Below are 17,838 nucleotides of genomic sequence, written 5' to 3' on the forward strand. Positions count from 1 at the left end.
TGAAAGAGACAACACGAAAAAGTTGCACGATATTGTATTCACATATTGGACTTTTCTCTAATCTTTGCTATTGTTTTGTGAAATGTTGGATAATTTTACTGCTTTCAGTCTCAAGCTGTTGTTTACATGAAAACATCTGAGAAGTCTGGAGTTTGTCACAAGCCAAAAAGCTTGGAATCACTGGATTAATCTTTAACAAGAAACTGTATTCACATTATATGTAAAATCTTAATCTGAAAAGCAGTTGTAGGAAGTAACACATTTACTCAAGTATTGTATATTAGTACACCTTCGAGGTACTAGTACTTGGAGTGTTGCAGATTAGCAGTCAACAAGGAACTTGCACATAAATGCATCGGTAATAATAATAATAATAATAATAAGTAAATACAATATGTATGTGTACTTGACGCATTTACTGCATAATGAGTACTTTTACTTGATACTTTAAGTAAAGTTTTACTTCAGTAACCTTTGCAATGCAGGGTTTTTATTTTTAATGGAGCGTTTTTCACAGCCACAGCTACAATTTACTCAAAACTGTGGCGCAGTGTTTTAAAGTAAATGAAGTGACACATGCCGGCACATAGACGATCTTTGACGTCGGTCACGTCTCGCCGTCGCCGACGTCGCCCGGTCGGAAGTAGGCCACGGTGCCGGCGGTGATGGAGCTCGGTGCGTTCAGGGGACGGAGCTCATAGTGGTGAAATGTGACATCCGTGAGCGACATCATGCGCATGTTGCTCCAGTCAGGTGTGACTCGGATGCTCGTAGCTAGCTAGCTGTTAGCTTAGCCAGCGCTCACCCTCCCTGCAGCCTGCTGCCTGCCGCCTGCTGCAGTCAGGGCTCCGGCTCCGGCTCCTGCTAGCAGCCCAGCTGATCAGCTGCGGCACCGCACCGAGCCCAGAGACAGCATGATGAGGCCCTGATGTCAGATCGGCGACGGTGTGTTCAGGCATCAAATACAGGTACTGTCATTCATGAGGAGCTGAAGCCCAGGCTCTGTGGTCTGCTGGCTGTCAGACAGGTAGCTTTATCCCAGTGGCGTGTCCAGACAGGGGCGAACAAAAACTCCAGGTGGGGCATGGAGAGGAGCACTGTGGTAGGCACGTATGTGGGTATTGTTGCAGTAAAACGATTTGTGGAGAGAATGTGCAAAAATCTGTAAATATGTAGCTGAATTTGTGAATATGTAAAGAAAACAAACAAACAAATGTGTGCACAGATCTGTAAATGTTTGCAGAGGTCAGTAAATGTGCACACAGACGTGTAAGTGCATACACAAATTATAGATGTGTGCACAGATTATGTACACAAATACATAAATGCAATTATTATTTGTATGTGTAAAAGAATCTGCAAATTTATGAACTCAATAACCGGAATATAAATGCACCTTTATCATGAAACTATAAGTATTTAGCTCCAGGAGCTGAAAAAGAAATAATCCTACAGTTTACGTCACGCAGTATAAAAGAGTTTTTACATTCAGTTTTTTTTGTGCATATATTTGCTGATTCTTTTGCACACTTGCCGCTTTATTTACACATTCCCAAATCATATTACACACAGATTAAGATACAGTCTTGCAATCCTCCACAAATAATATTGCTGGGATTTTATTTTATTTTTAAGATAAAAACATCCTCTGTTCTCTGGCAGCAGCTTTTCTCTGCTTCTCCCTCTGGCTACAAAAAAGGTTGGCAACCACAGCACCAAATGCACTGTACCAAGATGATGCATTTACATTGCATGTTTCATTCAGCCAACCCAAAGAACCCAAACATGTTCAGTTTCCTCTCATATACGACAAAGAAAAGCATCAGATCCTCAAATTTCAGAGGCTGGAACCAGCAAATGTTTGTATGAAAAATAACTAACGTGGTTAATCCATGATCAACTTGGTTGCTAACCAACTTCTGTCAATTGACTAATTGGTTAATCAGCTAGTCATTACAGTTGTGATTTATTACCCAGTTGTTGCCAGCCATTCATTCAAAGCGAGCTGCACTTGTTGGATCTGTTTCTCATCAGAATCAGAATCTGTTTATCAGCCAAGAATAAAAACATACAAAGGACAGGTGTCTGCATTTGCTCCACCAATGCAACATAGAAGAATAAGAAAAATTTGAGCAAGGTAAGGTAATAAAATAAAAATAAATAATAAAAACTACTTACAGACAGTTATGATAGTTAAATAGAATAGAAAAAATAGAAATGAAATGTGGACTGTGCTTTGGAGACAAAAAGAAGAGGTATATTAAATATGTGAGGGTGAGAATTAGAAGTGACACGTGCAACCAATAATGAATTGACAGTGGAGATGGAAAGCAGTGCACAATGGAAAGTCCAGTCAAATAAAATCACGTTCAGTGATTAAATGTGCGACAGTTAAGTTCTGCAGTTTTGTATATTATCTGAATGATCATCAGTAGATGATAAACTCTTTAATTCCACCTGTTTCAGCTTCTTGCCGTCCCACTAATGGTTTCCTCCGACCTTTCATCTCATCCACAGACATGGCGTCGCAGCTCCAGGTGTTCTCCTCTCCCTCTGTGTCCTCCAGTGCCTACTCTCGTTCTAAGAGGCTCAAAGTGGAGAACCCTGCCTGGGATGTGTCCAACCAGCTGGGAGACAATGCTTACTACCAGCAGAGCCCCACCCAGGGAGCTGCACCCTCCACTTCAGGCTCTAACTTCAACCCAGTGTACAACCCCAACCAGGTGCATCCGCCGACTGCAGGCTCCCGGGAGCAGACAGTGGTGCGTGCAGCAGACAGCACAGGTAGCCTTCGCGGACCTCCCTCCTCCTCCTCGTCCTCCTCCTCTAGCCGTCGCGTCAAGGATGCCGAGTCCTCCTCCCAGCCGTGCGACCTCTACCACAAGCAGTACAGCTTGAAGCGGAAGAGCGAGGAGGTGGACAGCAGCGACAGCGTCCAGATACTGGAGGAGCTCTCTGCCCCCGTGGTCTCAAACCGCGCTGGTGGTGGAGGGGGGACCACCACAGCTCAGTCCATAGCACATTCCACTTCTACCACGAAGAGCAGCAACTCCCACAGTGAGGGCGACTACCAGCTGGTCCAGCATGAGATCCTGTGCTCCATGTCCAACAGCTACGAGGTGCTCGAGTTCCTGGGGCGCGGTACCTTCGGCCAGGTGGCAAAATGCTGGAAGCGGGGCACAAATGAGATAGTGGCTATTAAAATCTTGAAGAACCATCCCTCTTATGCTCGACAAGGTCAAATAGAAGTGAGTATGATGTTGTAAAGAATGAAATCACCAGGTTGCATGGGTAGAAAGCTCCCGTTGCTCTTAAACTCTCGGCAGGGGATTCAGAGATAATCAGTATCAGTATTCAGTATTAAAATAATCCAGTCATATTTGTCTGTACATGCATGAGTACAGTGTAAATATGAACTGCTAATAGCTAATTCAGCATCACTTTTAATAGCGCAAAATAAAATGTAAACACATAAGAAAGGGGGAAATAAACAAGGCTAAAAGTGTAGCCTGTGGCTACACAACAGCATTATACTTCCTGTCTGCATCCCCCAAAGCAAGGACTCTTAGTCATGTTTTGACTTAGAACATGGTTTTATATCCCTGCAGCACTGACTCTGTGCATATATATTCCTATAACCTGTGGACATGTAGGCCAAAAACTCAATTTACCATTTTTTTTGTAATACAAAAATGTACTACAGCAGGTAAAATGGTGGCATTTATGAGTAACCCATCTGAAAACCAAGCAAAGAATGGCGGTCAGTTATATTCTCCATTATTATCCATTAATGATCACAAATATATCTTCATCCTCCTCCCCCTCCTCGTTGTAGGTGAGCATCCTCAGCAGGCTGAGCACAGAGAACGCTGACGAGTTCAACTTCGTCCGCTCCTACGAGTGTTTCCAGCACAAGAACCACACGTGCCTTGTGTTTGAGATGCTGGAGCAGAACCTTTACGACTTCCTGAAGCACAGTAAGTTCAGCCCCCTGCTGCTCAAGTGCATTCGGCCTATTCTGCAGCAGGTCGCCACGGCGCTGATGAAGCTGAAAAGCCTCGGGCTGATCCACGCAGACCTGAAGCCTGAAAACATAATGCTGGTGGATCCTTTGAGGCAGCCGTACAGAGTGAAAGTCATTGATTTTGGCTCCGCCAGCCACGTGTCCAAAGCGGTTTGCTCCACCTACCTGCAGTCACGATACTACAGGTGAGTGCGTTAGCCTGGACTCTACAGCCAGGGCTTTGAATGGTCAATTCATTGTGTCTGTAATATGTAAATTAGCAGCTGCAACTCTGTCATTGGTTAATTTTGACTTCCTTGCAGAGCTCCAGAGATCATCCTGGGCCTTCCTTTCTGTGAAGCCATCGACATGTGGTCTTTGGGATGTGTCATTGCTGAGCTGTTTTTGGGATGGCCCCTTTATCCTGGAGCCTCAGAGTACGACCAGGTCAGCTGCAGCTCTCTCATATATACATGTATACTCTAAAGCAGGGGTTCTCAAAGTGGGGTCTGCAGAGTCCCAGGGGTCTTTGAGGCAGTTCTTGGGTGGTTCCAAGCAAAAACGGTAATCATTTATTTTCATCCATAATTAACACAATGACATTATGACTATTTTTTCAAACAATTTTTGTAATAAAACAATAAAACAAAAGCAAGTCTTATCAGACGGGGGTCCGTCCTCTCATTTCTGTCATTTTTCGGGTTCTTGACGTGAAAAAGTTTGAGACATTTATATTCTTTCTTAATATGAAGTAGTAGTAGTAGTATTATAAACATTAAAAAAAATATTTTTCAAACATTGTTTTTAAAGGAACCTAGCTTATTCGCTTTGGGGCTGATGTCTGTACATGAAGTGGCAGCTAGCAGCCTGTTAGCTTAGTTTAGTATAAATACTGGAACAGCTATGCTGGTTCTGCTCAAAGGTAACAAAACCCTCCTCCCAGCACCTCTACAGCTCACTAATTAAAATGTTATATTTATTTGTTTAATCCATACAAATGTAACAATGACAAAGTGAGGTTTTGCAGGGGCTTATATGTGGGGCTATTTCCCTTTGTGTGTATGTGTTTCTTGACCTATCATACATTATATAACCTTCATTAAGCAGAGACCTTTGTGCAAAGCCATCTACAGTAAGTGCATTCAAACCTCGAGGAGCAAGAGCCAGATATCATCCAAAACTCAATGACTAGTATCATGTTCAGTGCCATATTTTTTTTTTTTTTTTTACAAGTCATAAGTCCAGGGAAGGGTTGTTGAAAAAGAGTGTTTTTTTTAGCCTGTAGTGGAAAATGGGAGCAGTGACTGCTGTCCTGAGCTCATTAAACTACTGTGGAGCCAGAACAGAGGAGCGAGTGAAGGGTCCTCTGAGCACCAGTCAGTCCAAAGAGCTGCAGCTACATAAAGGCACTTTCACTGAAAAAACATTAGCAGCTCTCATCATGGGAAAACAAAGTCTACTCAAAAAGTCACTAGATAAGTTCTGCAAAAAAAGCCACTGCAGGGGTTTTAACCGTTGGCAAATTTAGCGGGAAAAGAGAAAGTTGGCAAATAGCAAGTTGATAAATTTTTCTTATTGCAAATGTGAAATCTCAAAACACGATTGTGACGATTCATAATAAAATAACAGATCAGTGTAGCATGTTTTTCACGTGAATCTAATGTTTAAACTGACAGAACTCTGCTCTGAGGCCGAGACAACCAGGCCTCAGGTGGTTTTAACTGTGTAAGCTGCACAAATAGAGGTCACAGAGTTTACATCTGTCAGTAACTGACTTTTTTTTTTCTCCTTTCGCTTTCAGATACGTTACATTTCCCAGACCCAGGGCCTTCCAGCAGAGTACCTGCTGAGTGCAGGAACCAAGACCAATCGCTTTTTCAACAGAGGCCCGGACTCAAGCTACCCCCTCTGGAGACTGAAAGTAGGTGTCCCCGCACAAATCAGGCACAAACAAACAACATTTCTGCACAAGCGTATAAACAGTGTACATATACTGAAGTACTGATGTGGTTATGTTTCTGCAGACACCTGCAGAGCATGAGGCAGAGATGGGGATCAAGTCAAAGGAGGCGAGAAAATACATCTTCAACTGTCTTGACGATATGATGCAGGTGAGGAAGTAACCGTTTAATGTTCGATTATGCTCAAGACTCTGAACTTTATTGTCAATCCATCCATAAACAAGTACACACAAGGGATGAAATTATGTTTCTCTGCAGCCAATGGTGCGATAGTTAATGTTTAAACAGTGCAACACAGGACTGTAAATGTAAGGTGATATAAGGTGCCTCCAAACAAAAACAAGCTTAAAAAAACAACAATGTACAGAAACGGAGAATGTAAATCTTACAAGTTAGGAGACTGTATGTGTAGGCAAATGGATTGTGGGTGTGTCAGTCTGGGACCCTGGTTAAACTGACTGTCTCCTCCGCAGGTGAACATGACAAACCTGGAGGGGACAGACATCCTGGCGGAGAAGGCTGACAGACGGGAGTTCATAGACCTGCTGAAGAAGATGCTAACGTTAGACGCGGACAAACGGATCACGCCCATGAAGACTCTGAACCACCCCTTTGTTACCATGACGCACCTGCTGCACTTCCCTCACAGCTCACAGTAAGTCAACGAGCGCAGGACTGCTGATGCTCAACTGTAGAGGTTTTTAGTTAATTACCAGTAGATGTATTGAGTTTTTGTTTTTTCTAGTGATTGTAGTGGATTTAGCAGTACAGTTAGCATTGTGTTTTGTTTTTTTTTGACGATTTTCTTTCCTTTACAGCGTGAAGTCCTGCTTCCAAAACATGGATATATGCAAACGCAGATGCAGCGCCTTTGAGAACGGGAAAAACATGTTTGCCAGCAACAATACCCCAAGTGCAGCGACCAACCTCACCGTCACCTTTAGTAGCCAACTAAACCAGCACAATCAGGTGAGAACGTGATCTCTAACCTGCCTCTGGGTTGTTTTTGTTCCACGCACAACATTCGTCGATGTTTGTTGATGTAGTTTTCACTCATTAGTGGTTTTTATCAGTAGCTTTGTAAAGTGATGGCTCTGGGTGTATGAACAGTTTTGTGTATGTACACTTACTTCTACACACATAATCTGAATTATTGTGCTTTAGACTGTATGTTTTAGAAAAGAACACAATTATGTAGCTCACAGGGAAATTAAAGCAGTTATTAAGTCTTATTTCTGTAGTACTGCATCAGAGAGAGATGAATCAGTCTGCATTAGTATTTTTTAATACCATTCATTTTAATTGATGTAACTAAGACAGATTCACTCCCTGGCCACCCTACACACTGTCATCTAATTCTATACAATTTATTATTATCTAGTTCATTGGCCTGAGATATTCTACATTTAGGAAGATGAATATTTTCAGTTCTTGCAGACAATTACTGTGTCTATCATTGAGGTTGCATCAGTGGTGGTGCACTATGCTGAAATGTGATGCTAATATTCTTCCTCCCTCCCGTGGGTGGGTGAAACGTCAGAAACACCTCTCTGTATAATGCAGTTCAGTTCGACATCACTGCAAACCACAACCTCAATAAGAAACCTCAGTCACATGAATACCTCTCTGACGGTGTCTCTAGCATTAATAAATGATTACGGCTGGGTTGGTGTATTGGTTTGCATTAGACTTCACAGCTGTATCTCAAAAAGGGGTCACTGAGTGTGTGTATTCTGTTTGAACACAACTTTGCGATCGCACAGTTCTTTAGCCGCCACATAAAGTGAATCATATGTCCTTGTAAAGAATCTTAATTCATCCACCTTTGGACAAACCACTTGTTAAACAGTTTAGTTTAATGAAACTTCATTTACTGCTGTTGTGATCCTCGGTTCTGTCAGTTCATTCAAACCAGTATTTTTGCACAGTGGGGAGGGTTAGATGAATGAAATGTGCAAATAGCAACACAATGTAACACCTGTAAGAAAACAAATGAGACCTTTGTCCATACAGCATCTTAACCTCATTTGTCTGTGGTCTTTTTTTTATCTTTCTCTCTCTTGGCTGCTACTTCAGGGCACAACATTTAATACTGTGGTCACAACAGTCATTCTGGTGGTGTTTGTGTATGTAAATGAGTCTGTGTGTGTAGCACCAGATAGATGAAGAACAGATGATCTGATCATTATTCATACCAGCTTTCTTTTCCACGAGGACGCTTCCTTCAAACACACTTACAGCCTGTTTCCTTGACAAATGAGGTCCCTGGATGTTGGTACTGAACTTGATTCATCTTCTCAGGTGTTAAACGCTGTGTTTTCTGCATGTTGCCTCTTCCAGATGGCCTCTACTGGAGGCCAGTCCCTGTCCCTCAGCAGTAACGTCCCATTGCTGAACTATCAGCCTGGCCTCTACCAGCAGGCCACCATAAACATCCCGGGCCTGACACAGCAGGGTGTCCCCCTACAGACCAGACCCACCCAGCTCTGCGCCCAGACTGAACCCTTCCAGCAAACGCTCATAGTTTGCCCCCCGACCATCCAGGGTGAGAATCAGAGTTGTTGTGTTGATTCAAAGAAATCTTAATACTTAAAATGTAGAAATTATAAGTTGACCAACCAGCAGCTGTAGGAGTAACAGCAATAAACAGAAAAAGATATTTTCAGCAGTTAAGATCATAATCCCCAAATTTCTCATATTCTATATTTAGTGTATCTCATTGTGCACGTGTTGTATTTTTGAAATAATATAATTGGCCTCCATGTTCTAGGTCTTCAAACATCCAATAAGCCCTCTGGTTACCCAGTGAGGATGGACAACTCCGTACCCTTAGTCCCTCAGAACCAGTCGTCCCAGTCTCTTCACATCCAGCCCGGCATGCTGGCCCAGGTAGGACCCACTGCCGGGGAACCAGGGTTGTAATTATTACTTACCGGTCGAGATTAAAAAAAAAAAAAAAAAAAGTAGGATAGAAGTATTAAAATCTTTGTTAACCCAGCATTTTTGGCCTGTGAACAGAAAAAGCTGTATATAAATTTCCTGTTTCAGATGTCTATGTGTTGGCATCAGTTCCGCCAAAAAACACATTTCCCCTCTAAATTTCTCAGATGGTTTTTATTAAATGAGTGTTTGAGGCTAAAAGAACTCAAATTATCCAACATTTCACAAAAACAACAAATGTCAATACAATTTTATGCAGCAGAACTTTATTTGTTTCTTCTTTTCTACCACATTAACTATCTCACAACCCCTCAGATTTATCATTTGACCCTTCAGAGGGAGCCAGGTGCTTCGATTGGAAACAACTGGACTGTATAAAACTGTATGTACAGTAGATAAGCCAGATCCACCTCAGCTACAACAGTAAAATGCAACTTATGCATAGATGCGTTAGTTTTAACAACGTAATAATATAATTTATACCATTCATAGAGGCATTTTATTCAGTTTGATGCTTTATTTACATTTTGCAGATCATTCTTACATAGATTTACATTTTGAATTTTGCAGGATGTTTACTTGTAATCGAATGTAGAGCTAAAGATTTGAATTGCTGCTTTTTAGTCTGTTATTAAGTTACTCCTTCACCTGACAACAGCCAAGTTTCATTTTGGCATTTTAGCAGATGACTTTGGCTTTATGAGTTACTCCTGATATAATCTGCTGCCAGTGATATTTGTCATTTAAATCTGTGAAATCGACATTCAGTGAAGGCTAAAAATGAAAAGCTGCTACCAGAACGTTTTGCATGTTGTTCATGAAAAACACTGAAGGTGTGATAGCAGGTTTGTTGGCGAAGCTCAGAGCTTCTCCGGTTCAGACATGTTCATCAACAGGTAGCTAGATCCAAAATGGAGCCGGCTTTTGGGACCCAACCCTAATGTTTGTGGATATGTGGTCATGTTTTTTTTTTGCATGCTAAAAACCATGTTCTCTCCACAAAAGGTGAGGTGCCCTCACCTCTGCACCAGCCACTTTATGACCCCCCCCCCCCCCCCGATCTGACAACATCTGATGCCTACTACCATCCCCCCCAGGACTGTACTCCCACATACTCACCCATACAAACCAACTCAGGGACCTCATCCACCTCTGCTATCGCTCTACCACACTACCTCTCCTTTAACTGCCATGTACTGTCAGGATTATTTATGCACTGTATCACTGCACTATATCACTACACTACATGGCTTTGCCATTATGTAAAAAGCTGTTTACATTACATTTATATTGTTTACATTACATCTATATTATATATTTTATATTTATATCTTTATACACTTTTTTTTCTTTATACTGAAATTGCAATTGTGCTGTATGTCCTGTACGTGTAGCATAATTGACAATAAAGCTGACTTTGACTTTGACTTTGAAAAACTAAAACTCTCAATGACTGTGACTATCAGTATTCTTGTTCTAGTGTTGTCACTAACTTCTCCAGAGCAAAGACTCCCTCCTCTTTAGGATTCAGTGGAATATGAAGCAGGTCTGTTTCCAAATATCTCCTCTCTGTGTCTGTTTTGGTGTCTTAACGCCTCCCCTCCCTTCCTCCACCCTCCCCTCACACCTCCTCCCAGGCCTCCTTCGACCCCCTGCTGGTAGGCAGCCTGTACGGCTCAGTGGCGGGAATGCCACATTTAGGCTCGTTCCAGCTGCCAGTTGGCTGTAGGGGTGGAAACCTCTGCAGCTTTCTGGATCAGAATGCCTCCATGCTGGTAAAACACCATCATCATGACTGCCACCTCGGTTGAAATCTCTTCTTTCTTCCTCCTAGCACATGTATGTTGGTGGTGTGCAGCAGGGCATGGGATGCATGTGCAACTCACCAGTCCGGTTTGTGCTTTCGCTTGCAGCTGCTGGTGTTTTTCTTAACTCGGTGTTTAAAGAAGGACGGGTTTTCATGGATATCTAGACTGTGTTACCCTAGAGGTGTGTACAGTGTTTGCACAGTGTTACAAAAATCCTTTAACAGATTTCCAAGTTCGTTTTAGGTGATGCTTGCCCTGTTGTGTCTCATTTTGTATCTTGGTATCTCAGTGTGTTTGCTTACCTGTAGCTATGATATATGGTGCAGATGCGGTGTCTAGATAACAATGTTTTATCAGTGCTAGATCTGATATATTACTGAGAGCTTCCAAGTGCCTGCATTCACTCAAGGAGCTAAGCAACAAGTGATTTCCCCTCAAATGTAGAATTGTGTAATATTAAACGGAGCCTGACTGATACAGGATTTTTAAAGCTGGTACCAATTTTGATATTTGAGGGTTAAAAAAAATAAAAACTATAACGACAAATCAAACAATATTCATTTTTAAGATGATTGATACCCCTTATATTTATTTTTTGACAGGGACATGAGGAGTGTCTGAATCACCTTTCACTGTTATTTACATGTCTTAATGTGCACGTTTAGTTCTGATTTCTTTCTGCCGGTGTAATAATCTTTCTATTGATTCAAAAAAGAAAACTTTTGAAAGAAGAATTATTCAGCATTTTTGGAAGTGAGCTTAATCACCTTCTGGCAAAGTGTTGGAGGAGACGGCCAGATTATGTGAGTGCTAGCTAGCCGGTTATCTTAGCGTAAAGGCTGGAAAGATGGGGAAAAGAACTAGCCTGGCTCTGTTCTGATATCAAAATTGAAGCTCCAACTCCTCCTAAACTAACATTTCAACATTTAATCCAAACAAAATCCACAGTGTAACAATGACAATTTTTACCACAATTTGTTTTGATTAAACAAACGATTAAACAAATAATTATTGAGCTTTAGGCTGATGGGTGGCTTCCGTTACTAGTGAACAGCCAGGCTAGCAGTTTACCCCTGCTGTCAGTCTTTATGCTAAGCTAAGCTAAACTAACTGTGTGCCTGCTGTACCTTTTTCTAATGGATGTGAGTGGAATCAATCTTGTCATATTGAATTATTCCTTTAAAAGCTTCCTTGCTAAATGCTGACTGCAACATTATTTGCCACAATAAGAAACACATTTTTGTAAATTTCTAAAGTTATTACAGATGATTTTAGAAATCCAGTGTGGAGAACTTCAAAAAAGAGGTGGTGGCACACACCAGTACGCACCCCTACATCTTTAAAGAAGTCATTTATTTTGGTAACAATGCTGTTTAGCAAATGCCAGGAGTTGTCACTTGAACAGCGAGCAAGACGGTGGTGACACCTTCCCTGTCTAACTTTAACACAGTCCTTTTGATTTCAGGTTGGCTGTTTCCACTGGACTCAGTGCAGCTGTATGGCATGCATGCTTCCTTTCTGTCTTTGTGTGAGCTTTGTTTGGTGTTTACTGCTTTGGAAGTCTCTTTGAGCACATTTTCTTCTCAGCAGTAACACATGCAGCTCTCTCTGCACAAGATTAAGTCTGCAGATGACTTCATCTCCCAGTTTGTTCAGCTTGTCAGTATCAGAGCTTAGTTTTAATGTGATATCTGCTGGATGTTGTGGTGTAGGACAGAGATGGGAAGCTTTGTCGTTGTCTACAGACTGCATGTCTTTTCTGTCTGTATAATTCTCTAAGAAAAAAATAACTGACTTCTTTCCCACTATGGTTCACACACTGCACTTTGTTCCCTTCTTACAGACTGTCACTGCTGAAATTGGACCAAGTGACATCTAGTCATTGCAGTCTTTTCAATTTGTGTTGATGTGTGTGTTTGTGCATACAGCAGGGCTGGCCAGCAGGCACACAGCAGATACTCATCCCCTCCACATGGCAGCAGATGCCCGGCATGGCCATCCACAACCCTGGGCAGACCGTAGTGCCTGACTCACCTATGGGAGCCCCGGTCTCTGACAGTCAACAAGCTTCTGGCTGGAGGTGAGTTCATTCAAACGTGACCCTGGACGACTGGTAAATGATCAGACGGTCATACAGAAGTGATGCAGTTCAGATTAAGCAAGTTAAATTTATTCTTTTTCAAAGGGGCCGTCATGGCAGCCAGTATGATGGTGTCAGCCAGCAGGACTCTGGTGTTGGCCGTCACGCTGCCTCCCAAAACCACAACTCAGGGGCCGCCCACTCAAGAGCCCAACAGGGCAAGAGGTCGAAGGCTCGACATGCTGAGAGCAGGGCCAGGTATCACATCATCTCCATGTTTATAGAGAACAGGTCGTCCATAAAGTGTAGTGTTGGTGGTTTGTTTGGGGTCAGGAGGATTTTGCAATGATTTTCATTAACAGTAACTCCACAGATCATTTTCTTGATTAATCGAGAAAGAGTAACAGTATAACATGCCAGTCTCCTTCCTTCAAAGGATTAGGCAGGTGATGTGATATTTTTCTTGTCAACAAATTCTATAAAAAAACAAAAACAAAAATCAGCAATATCTAGATCCTGCTAACAAGTATTGTCTGTGTATCTTATTCCTCTGAGCCATAGAGCTCAACTGTCGCCTAAAAACTGTTACTGTTACATGTTCCTTCATTACTTTGAATACAGGCACTGTTATTTACTTTAAGCTGAAGCTACATACGCTGTCCTGTTGTCCAAAACACTTGACAGAGCACTTAATGTGTATTAATATACGGATGAAAATAGTCCACAACAAATACACTATTTTCTTTTGTTTGAGTAATATTAACTAAAAACCACAGTGCTCAGCTTCTTTAGGAAACTGTGTAGCCTTTTATAAACATTAAAGTGTATTTTCATGACCAGTTGGCTTTGAGTGGAGAGCCACAGACAGGTAAAATGAATGTGCTCTAGTGTGTATTTTAAAAGAATATAAAAATAAAGAGGGATAAAATGCAATGCAACATAAATAGATGGCAGTGCACATCTGTTGCCCTCTCACTATGGAGAGCAGCAAAAATAGATTTTGTTTCTGGAATAAGGTTGTCTTTTTCCCTTCAGGCCTGTGTCATCAGTGCATTCAACCACCACTGTGGTCCACAACACTTCTACTTTTGCTGGTGACCAGTCTCAGCCCATCGTAATCTCTGACACACCCAGTCCTGCTGTCAGCATCATCACCATCCACAGCGACTCAGAGGATGAAGATGACAGGAAGTTCCCTGCGGCATGGTGAGCTCTTTTCCTGTTTGTAGAATCATTTGAGTAAAATTGAGAGGCTTTATATTTTTTCCTGATATAGTAAATTATAAAATTATTATTATAATATATTCTGTCTTGCAGCTCTGGAACAAGCCAGAGGACCAACGTGATCAGCTGTGTGACGGTGCACGACTCCCATGACTCTGATTCCTCCACCAGCAGCCCCCTCAGCCCCAAGACCAGCTCACAGCCCACCAAGTCCCTGGCCATCATCATGCCGTCTGTGAAGAGCCAGCCTGGAGAGAGCACAACCCACAAAGCTCCAGCAGCTCCAGGTCTGCTTGGAAAATCCACACTCAGTCCACATTTATTTGTATTCTATGCAGCCATCGATGTAATTCTTCTTTTGGTTTTTCCACTGGCAGAACAAGCTACAGGTGGCTCTGGAAAGTCCAAGAAGGGGTCAACTCAACAGTCTAGTCGGCCAGGAGATTCCAACGCTGATCGCCATCAACGGGCCGCATCTAGCAGATCGCAGCCTCTTAACCTGAGTCAGGTAAATGTTTTCAAATGTAGCTGATGTCTGTTCCCTAGAGGAACCCACCAAGAGTCTGTTCCAATGCCAACATATTTCAGGTAACCTCAGCGCCCAAGTGCTAATCAAGACAGGTCTGTGTACATGGCAGTTGACGAATTTTCATTTTGAAACGAGAAAACCAAAACTGGAAATGAGCTGTTTCCTAATTACCATTTAGAAATAGGGACAAAACAAAACAAGGAAAATGACAAAATAAAACAAACTGTTTTCTGGTTTTCTTTGATGTGATTATAACTGGAAAAAAGGAATTGAAATACCTGTGTGGAAATAATCTTTCTCCATTTTGCATGGATTTTTCATGTTTGTTTTTTTTTGGTGTGACCCGGAAGTTGTAAATAGTATGCTGCTTGTTGACATGATTTGGAGACAGACATAAGCAAAACGTCTTTGCAGGAATACGTGGGTTTTATTGAAGAATGCAGAATAAATAGAATGCATATTCCTGCAAAGACATTTTGTTTATCGCTCTCTGTTGTTTCAGGTACAGCAGTCTGTGATGTCATCCTCTCATGACCAAACAGGAAGCAGTAGTTCCCTGAGGCGGCAGCCCACATACCCCCCACCTGTCTCCTCCCACTCATCCTACCGGCTTCATGAGAACGCTCTCTTCAGTTCGACCCCCAACCTGTACGCCTACCCGGCATCTGCCGCCCTGGCCTCAGTGTCTCAAGCTGTGGACCAGATGCAAGGTGGCTCATCCCGCCACAGCAGAGCAAGTGGAGCGTACTCCTCCCTGGCGCTGCTCCAGAAAAATAGCAACTTAGCCCTGGGAGGGTCTGCTCCGGGACAGTACAGCAACCACCAACAACAACAACAGCAGCAGCAGCAGCAGCAGCAGCAGCAGCAACAACATCAGCTGGCAGGGCAGCCTTTCCACCGCTCCAGTGCTGCTTACCAACGAAAACTCAACCAGTATCCCTACCTGTAAAGACTGACTGAGGGCTGACTGAGACAGATGCTCTGCATGAAGACCAAATGGAGACCGAGACTAGAGAGGCGCACAAGCTCATCACAGGCGACTGCGACTGAACTTGTTTTCGACTCAACTTTTTACTTTCCCTGTACTGTCCAGTCTTTGTTTTTAGAACTTTCTCTGATTATTTTAGAGAAAATAATCACAGAGTGTATTTATATTTTAATCATGATCAGTTTTGTTTTTTTTTTTAAAGCTATTCCTACTTTCGAGTTCGTGTTGCAGACCGGTGTGTTAACAGTGACAAACATTGCAGTCTGGAAGTATCTGAACAGTGTTGGTGGGGTCGCTGTACTCCAGCACATCTGATTTGAAATGAATCAATGAGGAAGAGGTTAGAGTGCTGAGTGTTTATATCCACATGAGATAAACCTGGGGAATGGGAATTGTAGCCCTTTTTATATTTAGCGCCCAAATGAATGGGATCAAACTTCAAGTGTTAGTTCGGATTATTTGACATGCGCTAGTGTGAAGTACTTATATATAGTCAGTGTACTACCTGCAGTAGATTAGGATCAGCATACTCCCAATTTGAAGAAGCAGCAGAGGTTGAATGATGTGCTGCTGTGGACAAGGACAACAAAAAACGTTTTAGCCACTTAAAAACATGCCCACAGAAAAAAAAAAGCTAATACCAGTTGAAGTGTTTGCTATATTTTGAATATGAAACAACCCTTTCCTTTGGAACTACATTTTTCAACCATTGAACTACCATATTCCTACACACAAGCACACCTACGCTTGACTCACACAGCTGATCTGCGGAGTAATACAGTGCGTGCATAGGAAGGAGGTGCGATGGTTCACAAACTGTAGTTCCAAAGCAAAGTGCTGTTTAAGATAAAGCGGAGAAAATAATCAAAATGAAGCGTGCAATTAAACTGATGTTAGCTTTTTTTTCTGTGGGGATTATTTTGAGTGGCTAAAGACCCTGCCCACAGCAGCATATCACTCAGATTCTCTAAAGAGGGCACACATTGATCCCAATCTACTGCAGGAAATACACTGACTATAGATAAGTACATCACACAACCCCACGTCAAATAACCCAAACTATCACTTAAGGCTGAAATTCCTGTTACCACTTACAGACTGCACTGTATTCTAAACATGTAAAACCTAAAGGGTTAATTTTATTTGAATAATGTGTGTTGAGGAGAAACTGGAACTTGACTAACTGTTATGCTGCTCTCTTATTTTTATTATTGTTAATTATTGTCAATCATCAAAAAAATTGTTTAAAAGTTGCATTTACATACACAATCGCCTTACTCGTTTAGGCCAATTTCTTTTGTTATTTTAAATCTTACTATGCCGGCACGTTGTGATGAGTTAGATGAATATGTTGTATGTTTTCTGTATGAATGTACTGTGTGTTTACCTGTGCTACAAAAACAAATGGAGACCGTAAGCTATGTACTGTACTGTATAATGATGTGTCACTGTGTTCTTCAATGTTTTCCATGTTAGTTCTGTTTTCAGTATCAGCCATTAACTTAATTATATTTTTATGTTTAGTATATTGAATAATGCAGTACATTTCACTGTAGAGTTAGGGTGTGGTATTCAGAGGGGGACTGTCCTGTTTTTTACGGTTTTAAAGTTATTGTTAAGGTTGCATGTGTCTGACATGGAGTAGCATTCAGGAAAGATTTGTAAACTACAGCTGCACTCGGTGTCGATTACAGAGGGATTAGTAATCTTATGTTTAATTTGTACGACAAACACATTAATGATATTGGGGAAAAATGTAAAAGCTCTTGTCTTGTGAAGTGATGTCTGTGAAGTGAAGCGTGCACATAAAATCCGATTGGGTATCACACTTATCATATAAAAGTTAAGGCCATTTAGATGACAATTGTAAAATTCACAGTGATGCGTTTAAATTGTGAATAATCAAATCTGACAAGGATGATTTATAGAAATATGAATCGATGTTTAGTGTGTTACTGCTTCTAAACAAATTCATTGGTTTGGTGAAATGATGGTTGTTCTCACAATCCTGCTGTGTTGTGAAGTGCTACATTACATAGGACACACAATGAACCTTAACCCGTATATACGCAATAAAATTTCAAAACAGACTTGTGACTCATTCATAATTAGATAATTACAGATGACATATATCTTCAGAGTCCAACAGCAAGGCTGCAACTAACAATTATCATGTCATTACTCATTAATCTTGTGGCCTAAGAAATTTTGTATAATATTGAGGTATTTGTACTAGAGCATTTCCTTTTTATGTTACTTTATAGTTGTATTTCTCCACATTTGAAATCAGATAATGTATTTTTCA

The 17,838-nt window shown here is 41.6% G+C and overlaps 1 protein-coding gene across 6 annotated transcripts; it reads left to right on the forward strand.

The window, feature by feature from the left end:
* Positions 1 to 616: 616 nt before the first annotated feature.
* On the forward strand, positions 617 to 17,623 carry hipk1a (homeodomain interacting protein kinase 1a). 6 transcript variants are annotated; one of them, XM_071477279.1, is made up of 17 exons: positions 617 to 968; positions 2,518 to 3,248; positions 3,836 to 4,209; positions 4,327 to 4,450; positions 5,805 to 5,924; positions 6,028 to 6,114; positions 6,438 to 6,619; positions 6,783 to 6,933; positions 8,305 to 8,509; positions 8,735 to 8,853; positions 10,542 to 10,679; positions 12,641 to 12,792; positions 12,898 to 13,050; positions 13,828 to 13,998; positions 14,110 to 14,303; positions 14,394 to 14,524; positions 15,048 to 17,623. In XM_071477279.1, exons 1-17 carry the CDS (start codon positions 929 to 931, stop codon positions 15,492 to 15,494), a joined length of 3,519 nt encoding a protein of 1,172 aa, XP_071333380.1. In that variant the 5' UTR covers positions 617 to 928; the 3' UTR covers positions 15,495 to 17,623. The 6 variants fall into 6 exon arrangements, with proteins under 6 accessions (XP_071333380.1, XP_071333379.1, XP_071333383.1 ...); XM_071477278.1 differs by having other exon boundaries at positions 617 to 3,248; XM_071477282.1 differs by lacking the exon at positions 10,542 to 10,679.
* The last annotated feature ends 215 nt before the right edge of the window (positions 17,624 to 17,838 follow it).

Source organism: Trachinotus anak, unplaced genomic scaffold (genome assembly GCF_046630095.1).
Source record: "Trachinotus anak isolate AG129_WGS33_773 ecotype Australia unplaced genomic scaffold, CSIRO_AGI_Tana_v1 ptg000004l, whole genome shotgun sequence".
NCBI classification, from domain to species: domain Eukaryota; kingdom Metazoa; phylum Chordata; class Actinopteri; order Carangiformes; family Carangidae; genus Trachinotus; species Trachinotus anak.